The sequence below is a fragment of the Tripterygium wilfordii genome, chromosome 3 (assembly GCF_013401445.1).
Source record: "Tripterygium wilfordii isolate XIE 37 chromosome 3, ASM1340144v1, whole genome shotgun sequence".
Lineage (NCBI taxonomy): Eukaryota > Viridiplantae > Streptophyta > Magnoliopsida > Celastrales > Celastraceae > Tripterygium > Tripterygium wilfordii.
This window is the reverse complement of record NC_052234.1, coordinates 3,447,458-3,468,058: the sequence shown is the minus strand read 5'-3', so window position 1 is coordinate 3,468,058 and position 20,601 is coordinate 3,447,458. Positions and strand designations below refer to the sequence as shown.

General features: G+C 37.2%; 1 protein-coding gene across 1 annotated transcript; it reads right to left on the bottom strand.

Moving 5' to 3' along the window:
- Positions 1-10,108: 10,108 nt before the first annotated feature.
- Positions 10,109-11,291, bottom strand: LOC119995250 (lignin-forming anionic peroxidase-like). The gene has a single exon (XM_038841695.1). The coding sequence runs from the start codon at positions 11,255-11,257 to the stop codon at positions 10,283-10,285; it is 975 nt and encodes a 324-aa protein (XP_038697623.1). The 5' UTR covers positions 11,258-11,291; the 3' UTR covers positions 10,109-10,282.
- Positions 11,292-20,601: the final 9,310 nt, after the last annotated feature.

The window sequence follows — 20,601 nt, the reverse complement described above, 5'->3', positions numbered from 1 at the left end:
GTATAAGGGTATTGTTGAAGCTCTTCGTGGACGGGAAAATCCTATCACTTTTAAAGATCTAAGAGACAGATTAATCTGTCAGAAGGAATAACTGAAGAAACTTGAACTCAACAATAGTGTCAATGTGGCCACTGCCAACTACTCTCAAAGGCAGCCCTCAAACAACAACAAATCTCACAACTCAAATCATTATGATAGAAACTCCAACTCTAGGTCCTTCCCTCCTCGACAAAATGGTGGATATGGTGGTGGAAATAGATCACAACAGTCAAATGGAGGGGGGAACTATCAGTCCAACTATGGTGGAAATCAGTTGAGATCGCGAGTCTTGTGCCAAATTTGTGACAAACCCGAACACTCAGCTAGAGTCTGTCGAAAACTCAAATCTTTCATTTCTAAATATGCAGCAAGTGCAAATTATGTAGCTAGTTCAGCAGTGTTAAGCCATGGCTTGTGGACTCTGGAGCCAGTCACCATATGACATCCGAGCTTGACAACTTGTCCATCCACTCTGAGTACGATCGAATAGATGAAGTTAGCATTAGGGATGGCACAGGTTTGGCCATAACTCATCAAGGTTCTTGCAAATTACACACTCAAAACCACAACTTCACTCTTTCACACACTCTATGTGTTCCCACCTTGAAAACCACAACTTCAAGAGTCCATTCATAGTACTTCTCCTGATGTTGTTTTACCTCACGGTTCTCTACCTGATCCCAATCAAGTTCCTATGATTTCATCTATATCTTCTCATGGTCCCACCATCCCTGATTCCCTACCTTCCACTCCAACTCCTGCCCTTCCAGTGAACCCCACTCCCACGACATCAGTCAAACTATCACACAACTACCACCACCAACTGTGATATATCTCCAGCTCCTACTACAAATTCTCTTACTCCGACTTCCCTAACACTCTCTCCAGACCCCTTACATCCCCTTCTCGTGTCCACCCAATGACCACAAGATCAATGAACCATATTTACAAGCCTAATACTCTCCATAACACCACTCTTCACCTTGCTCCTTTGTCTACCAAACCTCCCACTGTTCGATCTGCTATTCAATGTCCTAAGTGGACCACTGCAATGCAAGCTGAACTTCAGGCCTTGCATCAACACAACATATGGACTCGCATTCCTCCCGAACCTACTCATCGTCCTATAGGTTCCAAATAGATCTTTCATATCAAATGCAACTCAGATGGCACCAACCAAAGCTACAAAGCCCGTCTTGTTGCTCAGTGCTACCTCCAAAGTCCAGGCATCGATTATTTAGAGACCTTCAGCCTAGTGGTTAAACCTACCACCATCCGTCTCATCCTCTGCATTGCCACCATACATCATTGGCCCCTTAAACAATTAGATATTAACAACGCGTTCCTCAATGGATCCCTCACTGAAACAGTAGTAATGAAGCAACCTCTAGGCTTCATTGACAAAGATCATCCTAAACACCTCTGCCTTCTTCGTAAATCTATTTACGGCCTTTACAGGCACCTCGCGTTGGTTTACTGCCTTATGGAATGCCTTGCATCAACTTGGTTTTACTACTTCCCGTGCATATTGCTCTTTAATTATTTACAAATCTTCTTCTATTGTCATTTATGTGCAGGTTTAAGTGGATGATATCATTTATTTGTTGGTTTTACTACCTCCACCTGTGCACACAGATTAATACGCAATCACACAATTTAAAAGTTTAACAATGTTAATTGAGAGGCTTTGATCCAGCTACAGTCAATTAGATTTCCCTAAACAACGATCCTGACTTTGGTCCAGTTGCAAGATCTTTTCTTATCAAATGAGTGTTGGTTGGTCTATCGAAAGAGTTTCCTAAGACAAGCATAGGCACCAAGAAATCGACAATTGCACAATCTAGGATAATGGTCTATTATCCAATCAATTATGTCCTATGTTCCCAAAACTTGGATCTTATGCAAGTTCTTGTTACTTTGTCAAACACCGAGTCATGGTCAGCCGAATATGTTCAACTAACAATTCCTAGAATTATGATGTTGATCAGACATGTATAACAATAGGAAATAAGGAATCAATCCAGAGAACAAAAAATTAAACTCAGTCTGATTGTCAATCAAATATGTGCATATGGTTTGTGGTAAAAGAATTACCGAACCCTAACTAGAAAGGAGTTTAATTACACATAATCATAATAAAAACCACAAAAATACTCATTAACAATGTTCGAATCAATGGAGGACTTGAGATTTTTCAATGGAGATGAATTGCCCAAGCTTTTATGCTCCTCTTCTCCTTCTTGTCATCACTCTCTCTGTCCAAATTTTTGTCTCCGTTCCTCAGTACCGGCAGCCCTATCTATATATATATATATATATATTTTAACCCTAAGTTGGCCCAGCTATGTTTTACCACATTAGCAAATATACGTGCAAGTCTGATTCCCACGTTCTACGACCGCAACAGGTCACAAGCAGGTTATAATTTCTATCCAGTAACAGCTTTATTCTCTAGCAGTACCTGTTCATAAAAACACCAATATGGACAGTATTTTGCACTAATCAACATAGAAAAATAACAACCTTAAGCCCAGAAAAATAGGTGTTTACACCTAACAAAATCCCCCAAATTTATTTGCGATGACGAAAATAAATAAAACAAAATTAAGTGAATGAAAAGGAATAGAGACTTAGCTGATTTAAGTTGTTTAAGATTGTGCTCTTCTTCCATATGGGTTACCTCCTATGAAGTGCTAAATTTATTGTCTTCAGTCGGACATAGCCTTAGACTCTGTCAGAGATCAATAGAGTGGAGATATACCACTTCATCCATGATAACTTGTACATTCTCCCAATAAGGCTTTACTCGATGGCCATTAACCTTGAATGTTTGATCAGAATATTGATGTTTTAATTCTAATGCGCCATGAGGGAACACAGCTTGTATCACATACGGGCCATGCCACTTTGATTTGAGCTTTCCCAAAAAAAGTTTCAAACGAGAGTTATACACTAACACCTTCTGCCCAACAGAAAAATTCTTTCGCACAAGCTTTTTGTCATGGTACCTCTTGGCCCACTCCTTATATAACTTTGCATTCTCATAGGCTTCATGCCGCAATTCTTCAACCTCCTTTAGTTGCAAGCAATGCCTATCTCCAGCTGCCTTCATGTCAAAATTTAGCTTTATAATAGCACAATAAGCGCGATGCTCTAACTCAACTAGCAGGTGACATTCTTTTCCATAAACCAATTGGAATGGAGACATCCCTATGGGTGTTTTGTAAGTAGTTATGTATGCCCACAATGCATCATTCAAACGAAGAGACCAATCTTTTCTGTTTGGATTCACTATTTTCTCAAGAGTGGTCTTGATTTCTCTATTGCTTATCTCCACTTATCCACTCGTCTGAGGATGATATGGGGTGCCCACACGGTGAGTTATCCCATATTTCTTCATCAAGGCGGAACACGCATAATTATTAAAGTGACTTCCGCCATCACTAATGATGGCTCGTGGCATCCCAAAACGAGAGAAAATATTGTCCTGTAAAAACTTCACAACCACTCGATGATCATTAGTTCTTGAGGGGACATCCTCGACCCATTTGGACACATAATCAACACCGACTAAAATATATTCGAAGCCAAAAGAGTTATGAAAAGGACCCAAGAAGTCAATTCCCCATACATCGAGTAACTTCAGAATTTCAACTTTGACAACATCTTTCATATGCGGGTTCAATTGCCTTTGTACCTCTCTAATGGGCTTTGCATCATTCTTCAATAAAATCTTGTGCATACACCTAGTTCGGATGATCCCCTTTATGTCAACGATGGTCCACCCAAGAGCCGTGTTATGCTTCCTCAAAATTCGGATAAACTTTTCTTCCTCCCCTAAACTTAGATTGACAGCTACTATCATCGGTAAAGTGTTATTATCACCCAAATAAATGTATTTCAAGTGACTAGGTAACTGCTTCAGTTCCAAGTTAGGTGCTTTAACTGTTGAGGGAACAAGAGATGCATAAGTAGGTGTCAGTTGCTCAAAAGGAGAAGTAGTCTTATCACCGTAGGGCCGGTTCAACTGGATTGCTTTCACAACCTCCTCTATTCGGTCATCATTCTCCAAAACTCCTTAGAACTTATTTTTTCATTCAAACCATGCGCCACCACTGCTTTAACTGGATCAACACTGATAACCTTAAACACCTCACTCATAAGATCATGTGTAGTATCAACATTAAAACAATCACTATGATCATCATGAGATTTGAGAGCATCAAACACACGAAATTCCAGTTCTTTGTCATTCACCTGCATAGTTATAGTCTCCTTTTTCACATTAATGTTCATATCAACAGTAATCATAAAAGGACGTCCAAGAATGATAGGTAAAGATGAGGATCTCGGGCTATCCTCCATATCCAACACAGTAAAATCAGCACGCAAGATTAAATCATTCACAGTTACCAAGACATCTTTTAAAATCCCTTTAGGTCTTTTGACACTACGGTCGGCCAACTGCAAAATTATAGAAGTCTCTTGGAGCTCTCCCAACCCAAGTTTTTCATAGACACAATAAGACAATAAATTTATGCTCGCTCCTAAGTCTAATAGTGCATTTTCAAAAAATTGATTTCCCACTTTACATGGTATGGTAAACCTACCAGGCTCCTTAAACTTTGCTGAGAGTTTATTTAACAACACAACACTAACTTTTTCTTTCAAAGTAATTTTTTCATGAGCGGCAAATTTTCTCTTTTGAATACAACATTCTTTAAGAAATTTAGCACAAGAAGGAATTTGTTTAATAGCATCAAGCAATGGAATATTAATTTCAACCTTACGCAAATTCTCAAAAATATCATGTGCTTTAGAATCAGTTTTCTTTTTGGCAAACCTTTGTAGGAAAGGTGGAGGATCTTTTTCCCATTCCTGTGTCTCCACTCGTGTAGTTTTGTGGCTTGTTTGCACCCTGTTTGTAGCTTGATTGCAGTTTGTAGTCTCTGTTTGCCGCTACACTATCTTGCCAATTTGTTTGCCACTTCGGAGAGTTGTTACAACTTTTAGTTGCTCTTGTTGTCCAGCTGGGTTGTTTAACGGTTATGAAGGTAATTCGCCCTTCTTCCTCTCACTAATCTCCTTAGCCATTTGTCCGACTTGAGTCTCTAATTTTTGAATGGCTTGAGTTATTTGTTGCATGAATTGCATTGCATTGCATCATTGTGGTCTTCAGGTCACTCCTCTTTGCTGGTTGCTGCATTGGGGCTACTGTGTCAAAGGTGTTTTGATCATTCCTCCATGAGAAATTTGGGTGATTATGCCATGGATAAGTTTGATTTCTCATGAAATTTCCTTCTCCCAAGTAATTGGCTTGTTCTTGGTTCTACATAGATGTCAACGGACAAGCTTCAATCACATGATCATTATTCGAACAAATAGCACAAACAATGACTGGCTTTGTTGACAAATGAGCTTTTACATTCATTCCCTTCATGGCTTCTACAATCATATCAACTTTTTGATTGATATTTCCCATCTCATCTTGTACCATAGTGTCGACACTTACTTCGTACATGCCTTGCTTCCTTGTTGAACTTCTACCCCTTGTAGAAAATTATTGAGAGTCTTCGCTTAAGTCTTCGAATAGCTCTATCGCTTTCTCACGGCTTTTCCGCATCAACACTCCATTACAAGCTTAATCAACCTTTATCCTAAAAATTTTGAATTTCTCGCACAAGTTGTTTGGTCCTATAAGTTGGAAAAAATTCTCTCAAAAATTTAGTTGCAATCTGCTCCCATGTGCCAATGGAACCTGCTTCAATAGAGTTATACCACATCTTGGCTCCTCCTCTAAGAGTGAATGGGAAGAGTACCAATTTCAGATTGTCAACAGTTATCCCTGTCATATGTTGGGTGCGACAAAGATCAGTAAAATCCTTTAGATGTTGATGTGGATCCTCATCAAACCGCCCCTCATAATGTGGCACAGAATTCAATAATTGGGGTGATAGGTTGGCATTAGCTGCTCCCGTAGGTTGGTATGTGATACATGATGGCTGGGCAATAGTCTGTGGGATATATCTGTTCATCATGGTTATCCATGCATTACCCTCTACATTTCCATCGCCTTCTGCAACTTGAATTGCTCGATTAAGTGGATCTTCCGTCATGTTTCTTTGTCTCAATGCTCTAGTTGTTCTTTCAATTTTTGGATCAAAATCTTCTGGTGGCTTATGTTGAGAACGAGTATTGACCATGCAATTTAAGAGACAATCTTGTATCTGCAAAAGAAATTGATTGAGGTAAGTTTAAGTAGTAGAAAAAAACTAAATAAATACACACTACTGCCGTAAGAACAATCGATAATGAACTTAATAGTCCCCGGCAATGGCGCCAAAAACTTGATCGATACTTTTTATCATAAGAAATACTTACAATTCAATACCAACGGGTTTAACCGACTCGCAAGTGTACGTGCCGAAAGATAGAAAATAGTGAATGAGATTGAATCCACGAAGACTATATTAATTACCAACTGGCTACTAACAATAGTGTACAATAAATCACAGATACTTCAAAAATTAACTAACAATAAAATCGAACTAAATATCAATAGATGAAAACTAGCTTGGGTTTGACATGTCAACTACCTCCACCTATGCGCACAAATTAATATGCAATCACGTAATTTAAGAGTGTAACAATGTCAATTTAAAGGCTTCGGTCCAGCTGCATTCAATTAGATTTCCCTAAACAACGATCCTGACTTTGGTCCAGTTGCAAGATCTTTTTTTGTCAAAGGAGTCTTGGTTGGTCTATCCTAAGAGTTTCCTAAGACAAGCATAGGTACCAGGAAATCGACAATTGCACAATCTAGGATAATGGTCTATTATCCAATCAATTATGTCATATGTTCCCAAAGCTTGGATCTTACGCAAGTTTTTGTTACTTTGTCAAACACCGAGTCATGGTCAGCCGAATATGTTCAACTAACAGTTCCTAGAATTATGATGTAGATCAGGCATGCATAACAATAGGAAATAAGCAATCAATCAAAAGAAGAAAGAATTAAATTTAGTCTGATTGTCAATCAAATCTATGCATAAGGTTAGTGGTAGAAGAATTACCAAACCCTAGCTAAAAAAGAGTTTAGTTACTGGTAGTGATATACATATATAGGATTTGTGTACATAAAAGATCCATAATGATGTGGCAGCTGACTGGATATGCTGATTAGGCAAATTCAAAAGTCAAAAATAAAAAATAAGCCCTACAAATCACTTTTATCTCTCTCAGATTTCACTTTTCTATCCCCTCTATCTCTCCCTCTTCTCTCTCTCATGCGATTCTCTCACGGCCAATAATGGACCTCCATCGCACGGCCACCGATATGGCCATCGCTTCCACCAAAAGAAGCGTTCGACCCCCAGGAGTAACGCCCAGCCACCACTTGCAGTCATCGGTTGTTGATTTTGTCAGAAATCCATCATGAAGCCATGTGTATCCACTGGACAAAAATCACAGGTCCGATTGATTCCAATGTCGGTTGGCAACCCAACCCACCAATGGACTCACCTACGTGAGGAGCACCTAGCCCACATCGATGGTCTGCTCCGGTGCGTTATTACAATGTCCCAAATTAATTAGACTGTCAAGAAAAATATTAATTATCAAGATGGGGAGCTGAGTTCAAGTTTCTTTGGTGTGATAGAGACCCACATAATATGTTGTGCACTCATCACAAACACAACCTATTGAGAGAGCAAGCTCATTAGAGAGAGATGTCGAACGAAGTCAGTGAAAAAGGATAGAGCCATGGGAAGGACTACGTGGATTATGGTTGGTGGGGGGTTTTGGATTTCTTTTTGATGTCCTCTTATCTAGTTTGATATGCTTGTATTGGGATATTTTTTGATTTGACTTTTCTTCCTTTGTTGCAATTTCTCTGGGTTTGCTCATATTCTTCATAACCTTTCGAAGTTGTTTGAAGGGCTTGATTAGTTTGAAGGTGTTGGTTCAGGTCATGGGTATATACAGAGTTAAATACACTTTCAATGCGCAATGTAATAAGGATGTTGGTGTAAATTCATTTTGATTTACATTGTTGCTGCCAGATAAGATAATTAGGTTTTTATTTACAATTATAAATGAGTTTTGCAAGTTCTTTAGTAGTAATGAGCCACTGGTGATTAAACTTGTAATTGCTTGCTTATTTCGTTTTCTAGTGGCTTATTACACTGTGTAATTGACAGTATATTTAGCTCTCCGGTGGCTTATTACACTAAAACCGACAGTTTATTTAGCCCATTCTGTTATTACGCTGTGCAATTGACGATGTATTTAGTCCAGAAAAATCTTAATTATCAAGATGGGGAGTTGAGTTCAAGTCTCTTTGGTGTGATAGAGACCCACATAACATGTTGTGCACTCATCACAAACAGGGCCTATTGAGAGAGCAAGCTCGTTACAGAGAGAAATGTCGAACGAAGTTCGTGAAGAAGGGCATAGCCATGGAAGGACTACGTGGATTCTCGTTGGTGGGGGGTTTCAGATTTCTTTTTGATGTTCTCTTATCTTGTTTGATATGCTTGTATTGGGATATTTTTTTATTTGATTTTTTATTCCCTTGGGTTGCAATTTCTCCTGGTTTGCTCATATTCTTCATACCCTTTCAAAGTTGTTTGAAGGGCTTGATTAGTTTGAAGGTGTTGGTTCAAGTCATGAGTATATACAGAGTTAAATACACTTTCAACGTGTAATGTAATTAGGATTTTGGTGTACATTCATTTTGATTTACATTGTTGCTGCCAGACAAGGTAATTGGGTTTTTATTTACAATTATAAATGAGTTTGTCAAGTTCTTTAGTAGTAATATGCCACTAGTGATTAAACTTGTCATTGCTTGCTTATTTAGCTTTCAGTGACTTATTACACTGTGTAATTGACAGTGTTTTTAGCTCTCCAGTGGCTTCTTACATTGTAATCGGTAGTGTATTAAGCCTAATATGTTATTACATTGTGCAATTGACAGTGTATTTAGTCCAGTGATTTATTACAATGTGCAATTGACACTGTAATAAAATTACAAGTCACCAATCACAAACACAAGAGAAAGAATGAAGAAAAGAGGTGAGGAGAGAGAATAAGAAAGTTGGAGAGAGAAGAAAGAAGTACAAAAAAGTTATAAAAAAAGGAAGCAAAAGGCTAGCTTGATGAGGATAAGCGGGAAATTGAATATAAGATTTAGGATTTCTAAAAGATAATCTATGTGACATGCCAAAAACCACAAAAATACCCAATAAAAATGTTCGAATCAATGGAGGACTTGAGATTTTTCAATGGAGATGAATTGCCCAAGCTTTTATACTACTCTTCTCCTTCTTGCCGTCACTCTCTCTCCGAATTTTTGTCTCCATTCCTCAACAGCAGCAACCCTATTTATATATATATATATATATATATATATATATATATATATATATATATATATATATATTTATTTATTTTTAACCCTAAGTTGGCCAGCTGTGTTTTACCACATCAGCAAATTTACATGCAAGTCTGATTCTCGCGTTCTGCAGCCGCAATAGGTCACAAATTTTGTCCAGTAACAACTTTATTCTCCGACATTATTTGTTCATAAAAATACCAATATGGATAGTATTTTACACTAATCAACATAGAAAAATAACAACTTTAAACCCAGAAAAATAGTTGTATTTTGCATCTAACAACAAGAATACAATAACACTAAGTAGAAGAATCCATAAAACTCAGAAAAAACAAAAGTAATGAAAGCTTCTTCTTTCTCGGTCAATGTTTGCGGCTTTGTGTCTTTAAAGCTTCCGCTTTCTATAAATGACTAGTCCCTTTTAATATCCCTTAGGTTAAATCCCTATTAAAACTGTTTCCTAAATCAAGTACAATTGAACCAAGTACTCTTCACTACACTTGATAGAAATTATCAACAATTTAATTAGCTACTTATCTATTCCAATTTTTATTTTACAAATATAAAATATTTTTATCATCCTGAAATTTTGATTGGTTGAGAGATGAACACAAATAATTTTTTCTTTTGATAATTGGGTAGATTAGATTGATTTAGACAATATCCAAAGGATGAATACCAAAACCCAGACTCGGATTCAACACAGAAACTTTACAAGACGGAAGACGCAAACCGAAGATTAAACAAGTGAAACATATTAGTTTTGATGAGCGAAAAGATTTAGTAGGCATAAAAGATTCCTGGTTTTTTTCTTCTGTATACTACGTTTTAAGAATGCAAGTAAGTCTAGTTGACGGCGCTGCAAATTCTCCTTATCTGACCAGCAGAACCAGTGAGAACACCAATATCTCCCATCTTGATCATGGCAGATGCAAAATCAGACTTGAAAGTGTTGGGGTTCTTGCTATAATCATTGACAATGCTGTCCGTGGATCCACCACTGAAGAGAACTTGATCAGAATGAAGAAGTCCCTTCCGTTGTTGTAGATTCTTGAAGTAATTGTTGTCAAAAGAATTGGGCGTTACCAAATCCAATGGTGCCAAATTGCCACTGCCACCACTAGCTGGACAGCCACGCTTGCGAGTGCTCGCAAATCCAGCATCAATGTCGCTTGCGTTGTTGTTGTATATCCTATCGCGAAAAGTGAAGCATTGAGCTTGTCCTATTGTGTGGGAACCTGACAATGCAACCATGTCCCTTGCATTAAGGCCTTTGTTTCTGAATGATGTTATAAGTTGTTCAAGGCCGTCTGTGAAAGCAGGAAGGTCTCCACCTTCAGCCAAAGTTCTGCTTGCGGTGGTTGAGTCTCTTCTTCCAAGTTTCACAGTCCAAGATGGACCACCTACATATTCGGATGCATCTCTGGCGGCCACTGTAACGATATCTGCACAAGATACAACGCCAGGACATGCTTTCTCTACTTGGGCTTTGGTATTGTCTATGACTTCATAGCCTCTAACAGAACCATTATTAGGACGGGCAGTCTTCTCACTTTGGATTGAGGGGGTCTCGTCTAGTAAGATGGATGCATCGCATCCAAGAACGAAGCAATCATGGAAATGGAGGCGAATGAGAGATGCCGCCATTCGACGTTCTTTAGCGATAGCGGATCTAATTGAGGTACGTATGGTAGTGAGTGCGTTAGGGCATGTATTGTCATAAAAGGTTGAAGAAAGCTGGGCTTGGCATGTTGTGCTGATAAAGAGAAACAACATGAAAGCACCAATATTAGTAGAATGTTGAATAGCTGAAGTTGTCATATTGAAGGAGGAGTAGTAGAGAGTTGAGAGAGGAAATGATATTAGGAATTGGTGGAGAATGCATGCAAGGTATGCAATAATTTATAGGGGTTGAGATAGGCTATGCCGCGTGTGTGATACACTTTAATGTTGTATGCCAGCATTATCTGACTCGCTCTATTTTTATCAACAAACGAGTGTGTACGTGCATGACTTGACAACAGTACGTAATATACCTAGAGTTTGAAGAATTCATGGATGACTCTGGAGGATAGGATAAGACTCCATATAGTATAAAATTATCCTTTAAAATATTTGGAATAATATAACTTTATACAAAAGTGGTTCTTATACAATGTCTGCCTTATAATATTAAAACACTATTGTCATTTGTGTTCTTCAAAAGTGGTTCTTATACAATGAAAACGAAGAAGACAAATGACAACAGTATTTTTATTTTATACGGAGCACTTAGTATAAGAAATAATATATCAAATGACAAAAAAACCCTCACTCTCACTTTAATTAGGGTAATCCATACATATTATCACAAATCTTATATTATACTATACCAACCTAATATCATATTCTTTCCAAACACCGGATAGGATTAAATTATGCATTAGATTGTAATATTATACTATTCCATACGGAGTTCCAAATGGAGCCTTATAGTGATATGACATTACTACATTAGGATAGAGGTCAGTCAATATTTCTAGCAATAGTACTAGGTAATCCATATAGTAGTAGTCCATGGGAGCTTAAGTTTTTTAAACGGAATTTTAAAACGTTTTAACTCTTAAAATACATGTTAGATTTTAAAAAAAAATAACATATTCGGAATCAACGCATAAAGTTTTTTCTAACAAGATTTATTGTCAATAAGTTTTATCGGGAAAATCTTAATTCCATTGTTTTTTTCAATGGAATTTCAAGAACAATGAATTTAGAACTAAAACAATGAATTATAGACTTTGCTTTAAAAAAATAAAATCTATATTAAACAATAAATTTTGGACAATGAATTTTGGGATAAAATAGTGCAATAAAGTTATTCCATTGATTAACCGTCCGGATGGGTGTCAGGGCTGCACTATTTTAGTATAAATAGTAGGCTTGTTTATAGGTTTAATCATAATTTCAATTGTAAGTTTCTCTGGGTTTTTGAGAGGCGGTTGAGAGAGAGCAAAGTTGGGAAAAATTTTATGGTTTATCTCTTGGTTTATATCTTAGGTTTAATTGGGTTCAAGGTGAGAGAAAATTGAGTGTATAGTTGGCGAATGCTAATAAATGTCCAAATAATTCCTGGACAGGGACCCACCTGCATGTAATTAATTTCTTTCTTTAGAAGTTGATAATGATACTTTGAACAAGTTTTAGAGTGTAACATTCAGCAAATCAAACTCAATAATCAATTCTACGCGTAATAGTAACATAGTGAATAATATAATCCACAAGTATAAGTGTGACTCATTCTTATGATTGTGATTATAATAAGATAGAGTCAAACAATTAACTATAATTATATATTTCAACTATAATACTGTTATGTATTAATGTATGGGTGTGACGTTTTCTAATTGAGTTTCTGTTATATTATGAAGAAGTTCGACTATAACTCATGTGTCAATACTAGATATGATAGATGCGTCCAAATCAAAGAGAGGAAATTTTCACGTTAAAAGATGAGTGTTCATGTGAACCGTTCAAGAGGAGACTCTCTGGCGTTTACTAATAAATGATTTAGATGCTGATATAGGGAGACCATTGAACAAGTTTTCGTAACCAATAGAAAAAGTCTCTCTAATTTATTATAAGGCAAATAAATTTTAAACAAGTAGAGTCATCTCGGAAACTCCTGCCAACCGAACACCAAGGGGAATAGAGGGTCTTGAAGGAGATTGACTCCAACTAGAAAATAAATTACGATGGGATTCACCCTCTATAAAATAAGCTTAAAAATTAGGAAGGAAAAGATCTTCTCCTAACAAAATTAGAATTCTCAAACTAATAAAAAAAGGGGACCTCCAACTCTAGCTAAACAAGCTAAACTTTATGGTTTTTTTGCTACTTTTTAGAGAGAGAAAGTTGTGAGCACTCTCGCACTGATAGCAATATCCTAAACTGATTTGAACGACGAAGAACTCCCTCGGAGAATAAACTTGAGACCCCCGTAGCTTACGTTTTCTTCTATGCAGATCACCTCAGTAGATTCAAAGAGGAGTTTTTGACGTTAATCCTATAACCTGATACATAACCACGACCGAGATAGTTTTGGACGTAATCATATATGTATGATAATTGTATTTAGACTCTATAAACATATATATGATATATGATATTGCTAACTTGACTATGATTTATTACTTAATATATTTTAAAACTAATTTTATAAATAATATTTACAGGAACTTAAATTTTGTAATTTATTGGCACTCTCAGCATTTTTTTGTGGGTGGTTAAAGAAATAATGAAGATATTTTGCACGGATTGATGAAGTTCGGTAAAATAATTGAATACTTTATGCTCCATATCGATTCTGATTAATAAAATGAACAAGCTATTAATAAAAGTGCTACGTACAAGCAACTTTAATTACAGATTGTGTACCGTGTTTTAAATCATTTATTTTAACTGGGAACAAATTACAATGAATTGAAAGACGCATAAAAAATAAAACAATTGAATAATAACAAATTCTTGAAAACAATCACACTAATGTAAATGATGGTGGAAAGTATTTATATTAGTTTACAACACTGCATATCCTCCTTATCTCCCCAGATGAACCAGTAAGAACGTCAATGTTTCCCATTTTAATCATGGCGAAAGCGAAGTCGGAGTTAAAGAGAGAAGGATTTTGACTGTATTCATAGACAATTCCTTCACCCTCAATTCTCAATGAAATACCCACAAAGCGAAGACACAGATATTGTCGCCAAAACACCCTATTTAGAGTGTATTCATCTATAAATCCAAATGGGTCAAGAATTAGGAGCCCAAACAAATATAGGAGCACTGGTTCTATATATTGTTCTAACGACGTTTTCTTCACAAAGAGTATATAAGACAATTCGAGCTTCTTATCAGAGGCTTATATCGAGGCTTTGATTCCCAAACCTTCTCCTAGTAATATTAGAAAGAAAGTGCATTTCTCATTTCATTTGTGCCTGTATACAGAAGCTGAAACCATCTCTCAATATGACTCAATTTAAATTAATCAATCATTTTCGAATCTTCGTAACAGTCGGTGATGGATTGGCGAGCATTTGTTCCTCCTTGGTGGCCGGACTCCTTTGTCAATGGTGAATGATTCAAACGGGTGTGGGCAGATTTATGGGCCATGTTTGGTCACTATTATTCTCAATTGCTGGAGATCCCGAACTTTGTTTAAAGTATGTTCAACTATTGTTGAACACCAATATAAGTACTGAAAAATAACTCAATTTAATCCTTGCAACTTAAGAAAATTGTTGTTGAGTATAGTGAGAGGCAAGGGTATCTCCCGCAGAGGATTGGAATATAATTGTAAATTAAATTTAATTGTGACTCGAGTTAAACAGTATTGTGGCTCGAGCTAAACGACTAACTCAGAATAATCGGTAAGAAGTAAAAAAAGCGTATTTTATTCTTATAAGAGAAAGAGTCAAGGGAAAGTTATCAACCACTAACAATCATGTACTGCTACAACCTTAATATATATTTCTTAATTCACGAATGACGATGTTTAAGATAAAACAATGGCGTGTTGATTTTATCTTATTGCTCTCTCTTAATTGGTATGCCAAGTGCATGGCATGCACTCCTTAACTTAGTTCTTACGATGCAATCTAGAGTGACATGTTCATAGATTCAACACTCAAGAATCATTAAGCACAAAGAAAGCAAACATTACTAAATTCATAAGATGTGGCATGCATCTTACATGACCTAGAAATCAATTCACTGAATATGAGCTATCTTATTCATTGACTACTTGAGACTTTATGAAGATATGGGTGATCAATCATATCGTCCTAGCAATAGAATCCTAAAACATGTATCTAAGCTTGCACTCAAAGAAACATATCTAAGATTTCATCAACAAGTAATATAGTGAAAATATTTTCATTCAATCTCAAGAAATAAGATTAAAGATTAACGAAGCATCAGTACAATCATGTTCGGGCTTCAGCCAGCCCCCTAACTGAAGGAAAATTAGCCACACATCATCTGTTTTGAAGACTAAAATACATAATAGAAAGAGAAAGCCAAGTAGTAGATCTCGGATGCTTGCTTCTGGTTTCACCTTCTCTTCGTGCTCTCCGTTCTTTCGTGTCTTCTTTGATGACTTTTACATCCCTTTTATAGTTCAACAATAGGGCACCACTGACTGACACTTTTTAGACAATATAGGAATTAAGTCCAATTATCATAAGGAAGTGTTTCTTCTAATTGATATAGAACTTGACTTTCAATACACTTCTCTTTATGGAAACTGAACTTAAACTGAGTGAGAGAGTTGTCATTGACTTCTACCACAAGATTGGAGTGCCCCGTAATCTCCCAAGATTTGCTGCATGTCTTGAGTACCAAGAATAGTAACTTGAGATATCAAAGCTTCTAAATTCGCATATAATTTCTGCACTGAACCACTGATGCTAAAACTGATGCAACTTCCTCTAGAAAACTCCAAATCACAAACTGTAAAATTATATGGAAACTAGACTTCTAGATCTTTCCAATGGTATATCACTCGTTGTCCAGTTCTTCCTGAGCACGTCCAGTTTATTCCGTGAAGTTGACGAATCTGTTTAGGAACTTGACTTGGCTTCAAAATTATGAACATATTCATCTTTTCTCATTTCACCATATTTTTGCCTCTTTAGCTCTCAATCACCGTTAGGGACGTATTCCTTCAAAACCTACACAAAACACATCAAAACAACCAATTTCACAAAGGAAACTAGTGCAAAGTATAGGAATAAGGGATGCAAAATGTACATAAATATGTGTCATCAAAGTACGAGATTCATCTAACACCATTCACATGTGGGCCCATTACGTGTGGAGGCCGCACTTACACCAAATGAATGGTGTTAGATTGATCCCACACTTTATACGGCCGAACCAATCGCCCATGCAAAGGTGTAGGGGGCTTATGATAATACCAAAAATCACTTTTCAATGATATCTCGACATCGTCAAGGTGACAAGCAGAAGCTAAGATGCTGAGGCGCCTAGCAAGTTAAGATGCCGAGGTGCCAAATGCCATCTCACCGAAGTGCCCAAACCTTCTTATCGAGATTTCAAGTAAGACTGTCGAGGAGCCAAGACATGCAACGGTAACCGAAGTATTGCTAGACGATATAATCGAAGTAATGTGACTGGGAGGAGAGCATCTCGACAAGACTGAGATGCCACCTCGGTACAAACAAGTAGAGTCATCTCGAAAACTCTTGGTTTTCGTATACCTATCACTGACTTTGTTATCGTATATGGAGTGGGACCCGCATCTATGCATGCGAGAAATTAATGATATATTGATAGATGAGCACTATATTCATTCCATGTTTTACTAAATGCACCCTAAAATCTCACCAAAATACACAATCTTAGAACACCCCATTGTTCCTACCACATAACCCCCCAAAACTCTTTCATCCTTCTTCTCTATTCATCTTCTACCTCCAAAACCTCCATAGTTCTTCTCAACTCGGGCACCAGCTAAAGCACCTACTATTGTTGTCGTCGTCGTCGTTGCCTCCTCCACCGAAACCCATCACCAGATCTGATTTCGCCAACGCTTACCCAACTACTTTCATTCAGACCGACACCACTAGAGATTGCAACCACGATATCCCTCCCATCAAATCTATACCCAAGACAGAGATTTGTAAAAAGAGAGAGAGAGAGAGTGGGGTTTGTCTGGGTTAATGAGAAGCTGGTGATTGTGTCCTTTAATGTTGCTCATCAAGTGTTTGATAAATTGCATCTTCCACATTTTTCATTACGTTTGTAGTCTTTGCGGGTGGAGTATTGGCTCAAGAATGAAATCACGGATCAATTCAAAATCACACACATGAGAGTATGGTCGTTTTGATTCCATTCCATGGAACTTGGGAATCATTTGGAACATAGAAGGTTTGAGGCTCTCATTTTGTTGGTTCGGTGGCATGATGATGCAAGAAGATTGAGTTTGCCTTGCAGGTCGCGTAAGCTCTCTCAAAGTACAATGCTCTTGGGCTTGGGCATGAATGTACTCCATAGGAGGAGGTGCATGAATGTTTTGCCCAAAGTGAGCATATTGTGGCACTTGTGGCATTCAAGGCATATTATAATACATGGAATGCACATAATTAGATGGGGGAGGCATATGATACGCAGGAGGCATGTTGGGAGGTTGATATACATTTTGCGGGCAAATTACGTTGTATTGTCTTGTTGAAGTGGTTGAGGTGCATTTTGCAAAGCATGCTCAACTTGAACATTTGACAAATTTTGTGCATTTGGCGCATTTTGGGCATTGCCAATTTGGGCATCTTGCCCATACACCGAATTCATCGACTCATCAATATTCACATGTTGCAAAAGACGACGCAATGCATCAAGATTCATGTCACTCCCACGTACACTCCCTGCATCACTTGCATTTATGTCACTACCTCTCCAGTCTCTATTAGACCCACAGCTACTAACATTATCTCTAGGTTGAGACATGATGGCAAGGAACAGTAGCAAGTAGCACACAAAAGTAGCAATCAACCAAGTCAAGTAACACAAGATTTTTTTTCAATCAACAAACAACCAAGAACAATATCAAGCAAGAACAAGAGCAAAGATAGGAATAGAACAACAACCAATCTTAGGAACAATAACACACCAAGATGTAGCAAGTAGTGATAGAAAGAAAAATGCGTAAAGATCTTTCGAACAACGTATCACTACCAAGCAGCAAACAAGGTGGCATCCATTACCCACAGGAATCTAAGTTAGCCCCATCTGCAAAGTTCTCCTCACAATTTTTTTTCTCTCTTTTCAACAATTACACTAGAAAGCAAGTAAAAGGGAGGAACGAAGTTACCCTTGAAGCGTGACCGTGCTTCTTCCTATTTGATGGTATTTAATAGCATAAAGCTAGCATCTCCAAGCCACCCAGCTCCGTCTTTGACACTCGCTTCCCCTACAACGACGCCAAAAACTTGACCGACACCAAAGTGTGTGTTTGTACTTATCCCAAGTGTAGTGTATCGGCAAGTAATAAATCGGTGAGTTTGGTATTGATCCACGAGGAAGCAATGCAAATTTGGTGGTGAATGATATGCAAATGACTAGCTAACACTAATAAACGCAATGAATAACAAATAAAAGCAAGTAAATGAAATGGGCCAAATAACTTGGTAGCATGAGTGATTTTGTAATCAAAGTAAGCACGAATTGGATTTAAAACAATTAAGATATTATGGATTAATGTTCAAGGTATCATCGCAAACACATACAACCATATACAATGAATTGTGTGATACTATCAATCATGCATATGCAAAGAGAATTGAGATATAAGACTCTTATTCATACACGGAGGCCATTGGGTCTCTTAGTCTACGATGAACGCAAAGGGATAAACACATAATATTATGGATTAATGTTCCCCCTTGGGGCTCGACTTTGCTAACACCCTAGTTTTACACTCAAAGACAAATTAACCATAATTCTCCCATAGACATCCCTAAAGTAACCCAAAACCCCATCATCAATACACATAATTAATAGCTATGCAATGGATTACTCAATTAATTAAGGAAATCATGCATTGGGGTTTAACACTTTTCACTCAAGCACATCAAATTAAATCCCTAGACTAGACAATCTAAGAATAAATCAATATGTCATTCTATTGCACCTAATCACACAACTATCACAAAATTAAAAGAGAGGGATCGAAGCTACGACCCTTTGAACATGCTTTGAGTAATCAAAACCTTGCACTCACCGCTAGGGGTGTAAATATCGGGTTTCAGTCCGGTTTCAAACTGAAACCTAAAAAACCAAATTGATTCGGTTTGTATTCTAACCAAACCGGACCAAACCGTTGATAAAGTGTAAACCGTTATAAATCATATCGAAATATTCAGTTTCGGTTCGGTTTATTCGGTTTAAACCGGTCAATACAGATTCTTCATACAAATCTCAAATCTGGGCAGTTCACTCAAAATATTACAGTTTACAGAGTTCAAAAATTATGGTACAAAAACTGGAAAATGTTCAAATAAGACTTCAAATAGACAAATACAAGATATCAATCATACTCTAACTCTAGGCTATCCAAAACAGTCCAAAAGTCCACTTCTGATACAATAAACACCAAATACATTAGTTCAATAAGACATAGGGCCATAAGCCACAAAGCAAATAGCCAACAAAGAGGCAAGGCCAAGCCAATCAGCCAAAGATCACCAGACCAGTCAGTCAGTCACCATCACCTATAAGAAAAACAATAAAACAAAGAATGAAGTGTTAAAACATCACACATTAAGAAATAATAAGTAATGTTGAAACTTAAAAATTAAGTAAGACTATATAAATTATATAGTCACATTCTCATACCTTTTCCCAAAATTGAGTCTTAGTTGGCGGTTGTTGCACCATTGTTCTTATTCCTAGCCATCTCTATAGTAAGAAGAAGGAAGATTCAAATAAACATTCATAATTGATAATTCATTCATATAAAGTACAAAAAAATAAAGCTCTTAGTTTTATTTTACCTTGTTCAAATGCCTCTTGCTCTCCCAAATCTTCCTCCATTAATTTATGAAAAGGTATACTTCCAATACAATCCTCCACAGAAATAAGCGATTCAACAATGTGAGGGGTGAGGGAGCTCCTAAATGAATCCAACACTCGTCCACTTGTACTAAATGCATATTCGGATGCCACTGTAGAAATTGGACTTGCCAAGAGGTCCCGAGCTATAACCGAAAGGATAGGAAACCTAGATGAATTAATCTTCCACCAATTCAACACATTAAAACTATCTCCATCCTTTACATTTTCAATGCCTTCTCCTAGATATTTATCCAACTCAGATAGGTTTTCTCCACCTCCAACTTCATAATGCAACATTCTAAACCTAACTTTTGCTCGATTTTCAGCCGACTGTTCCTCAATTCTAATGGCAGCAAATGAAGAAGAAGATTCACTTGGAGGAGGATTTTGCACCAAATGCTCATTTTTGTATTCATTAAACATCTTGAACGTGGTGGACTTCACCTTCTCAGCAACTTCAATTGTAATAGATTCTTCATACATCTCTTTCAATGCCAGAGTTACATATTGCAACTTGTATCTCGGATCGAACACAACCACAATAAAGATCAATATGT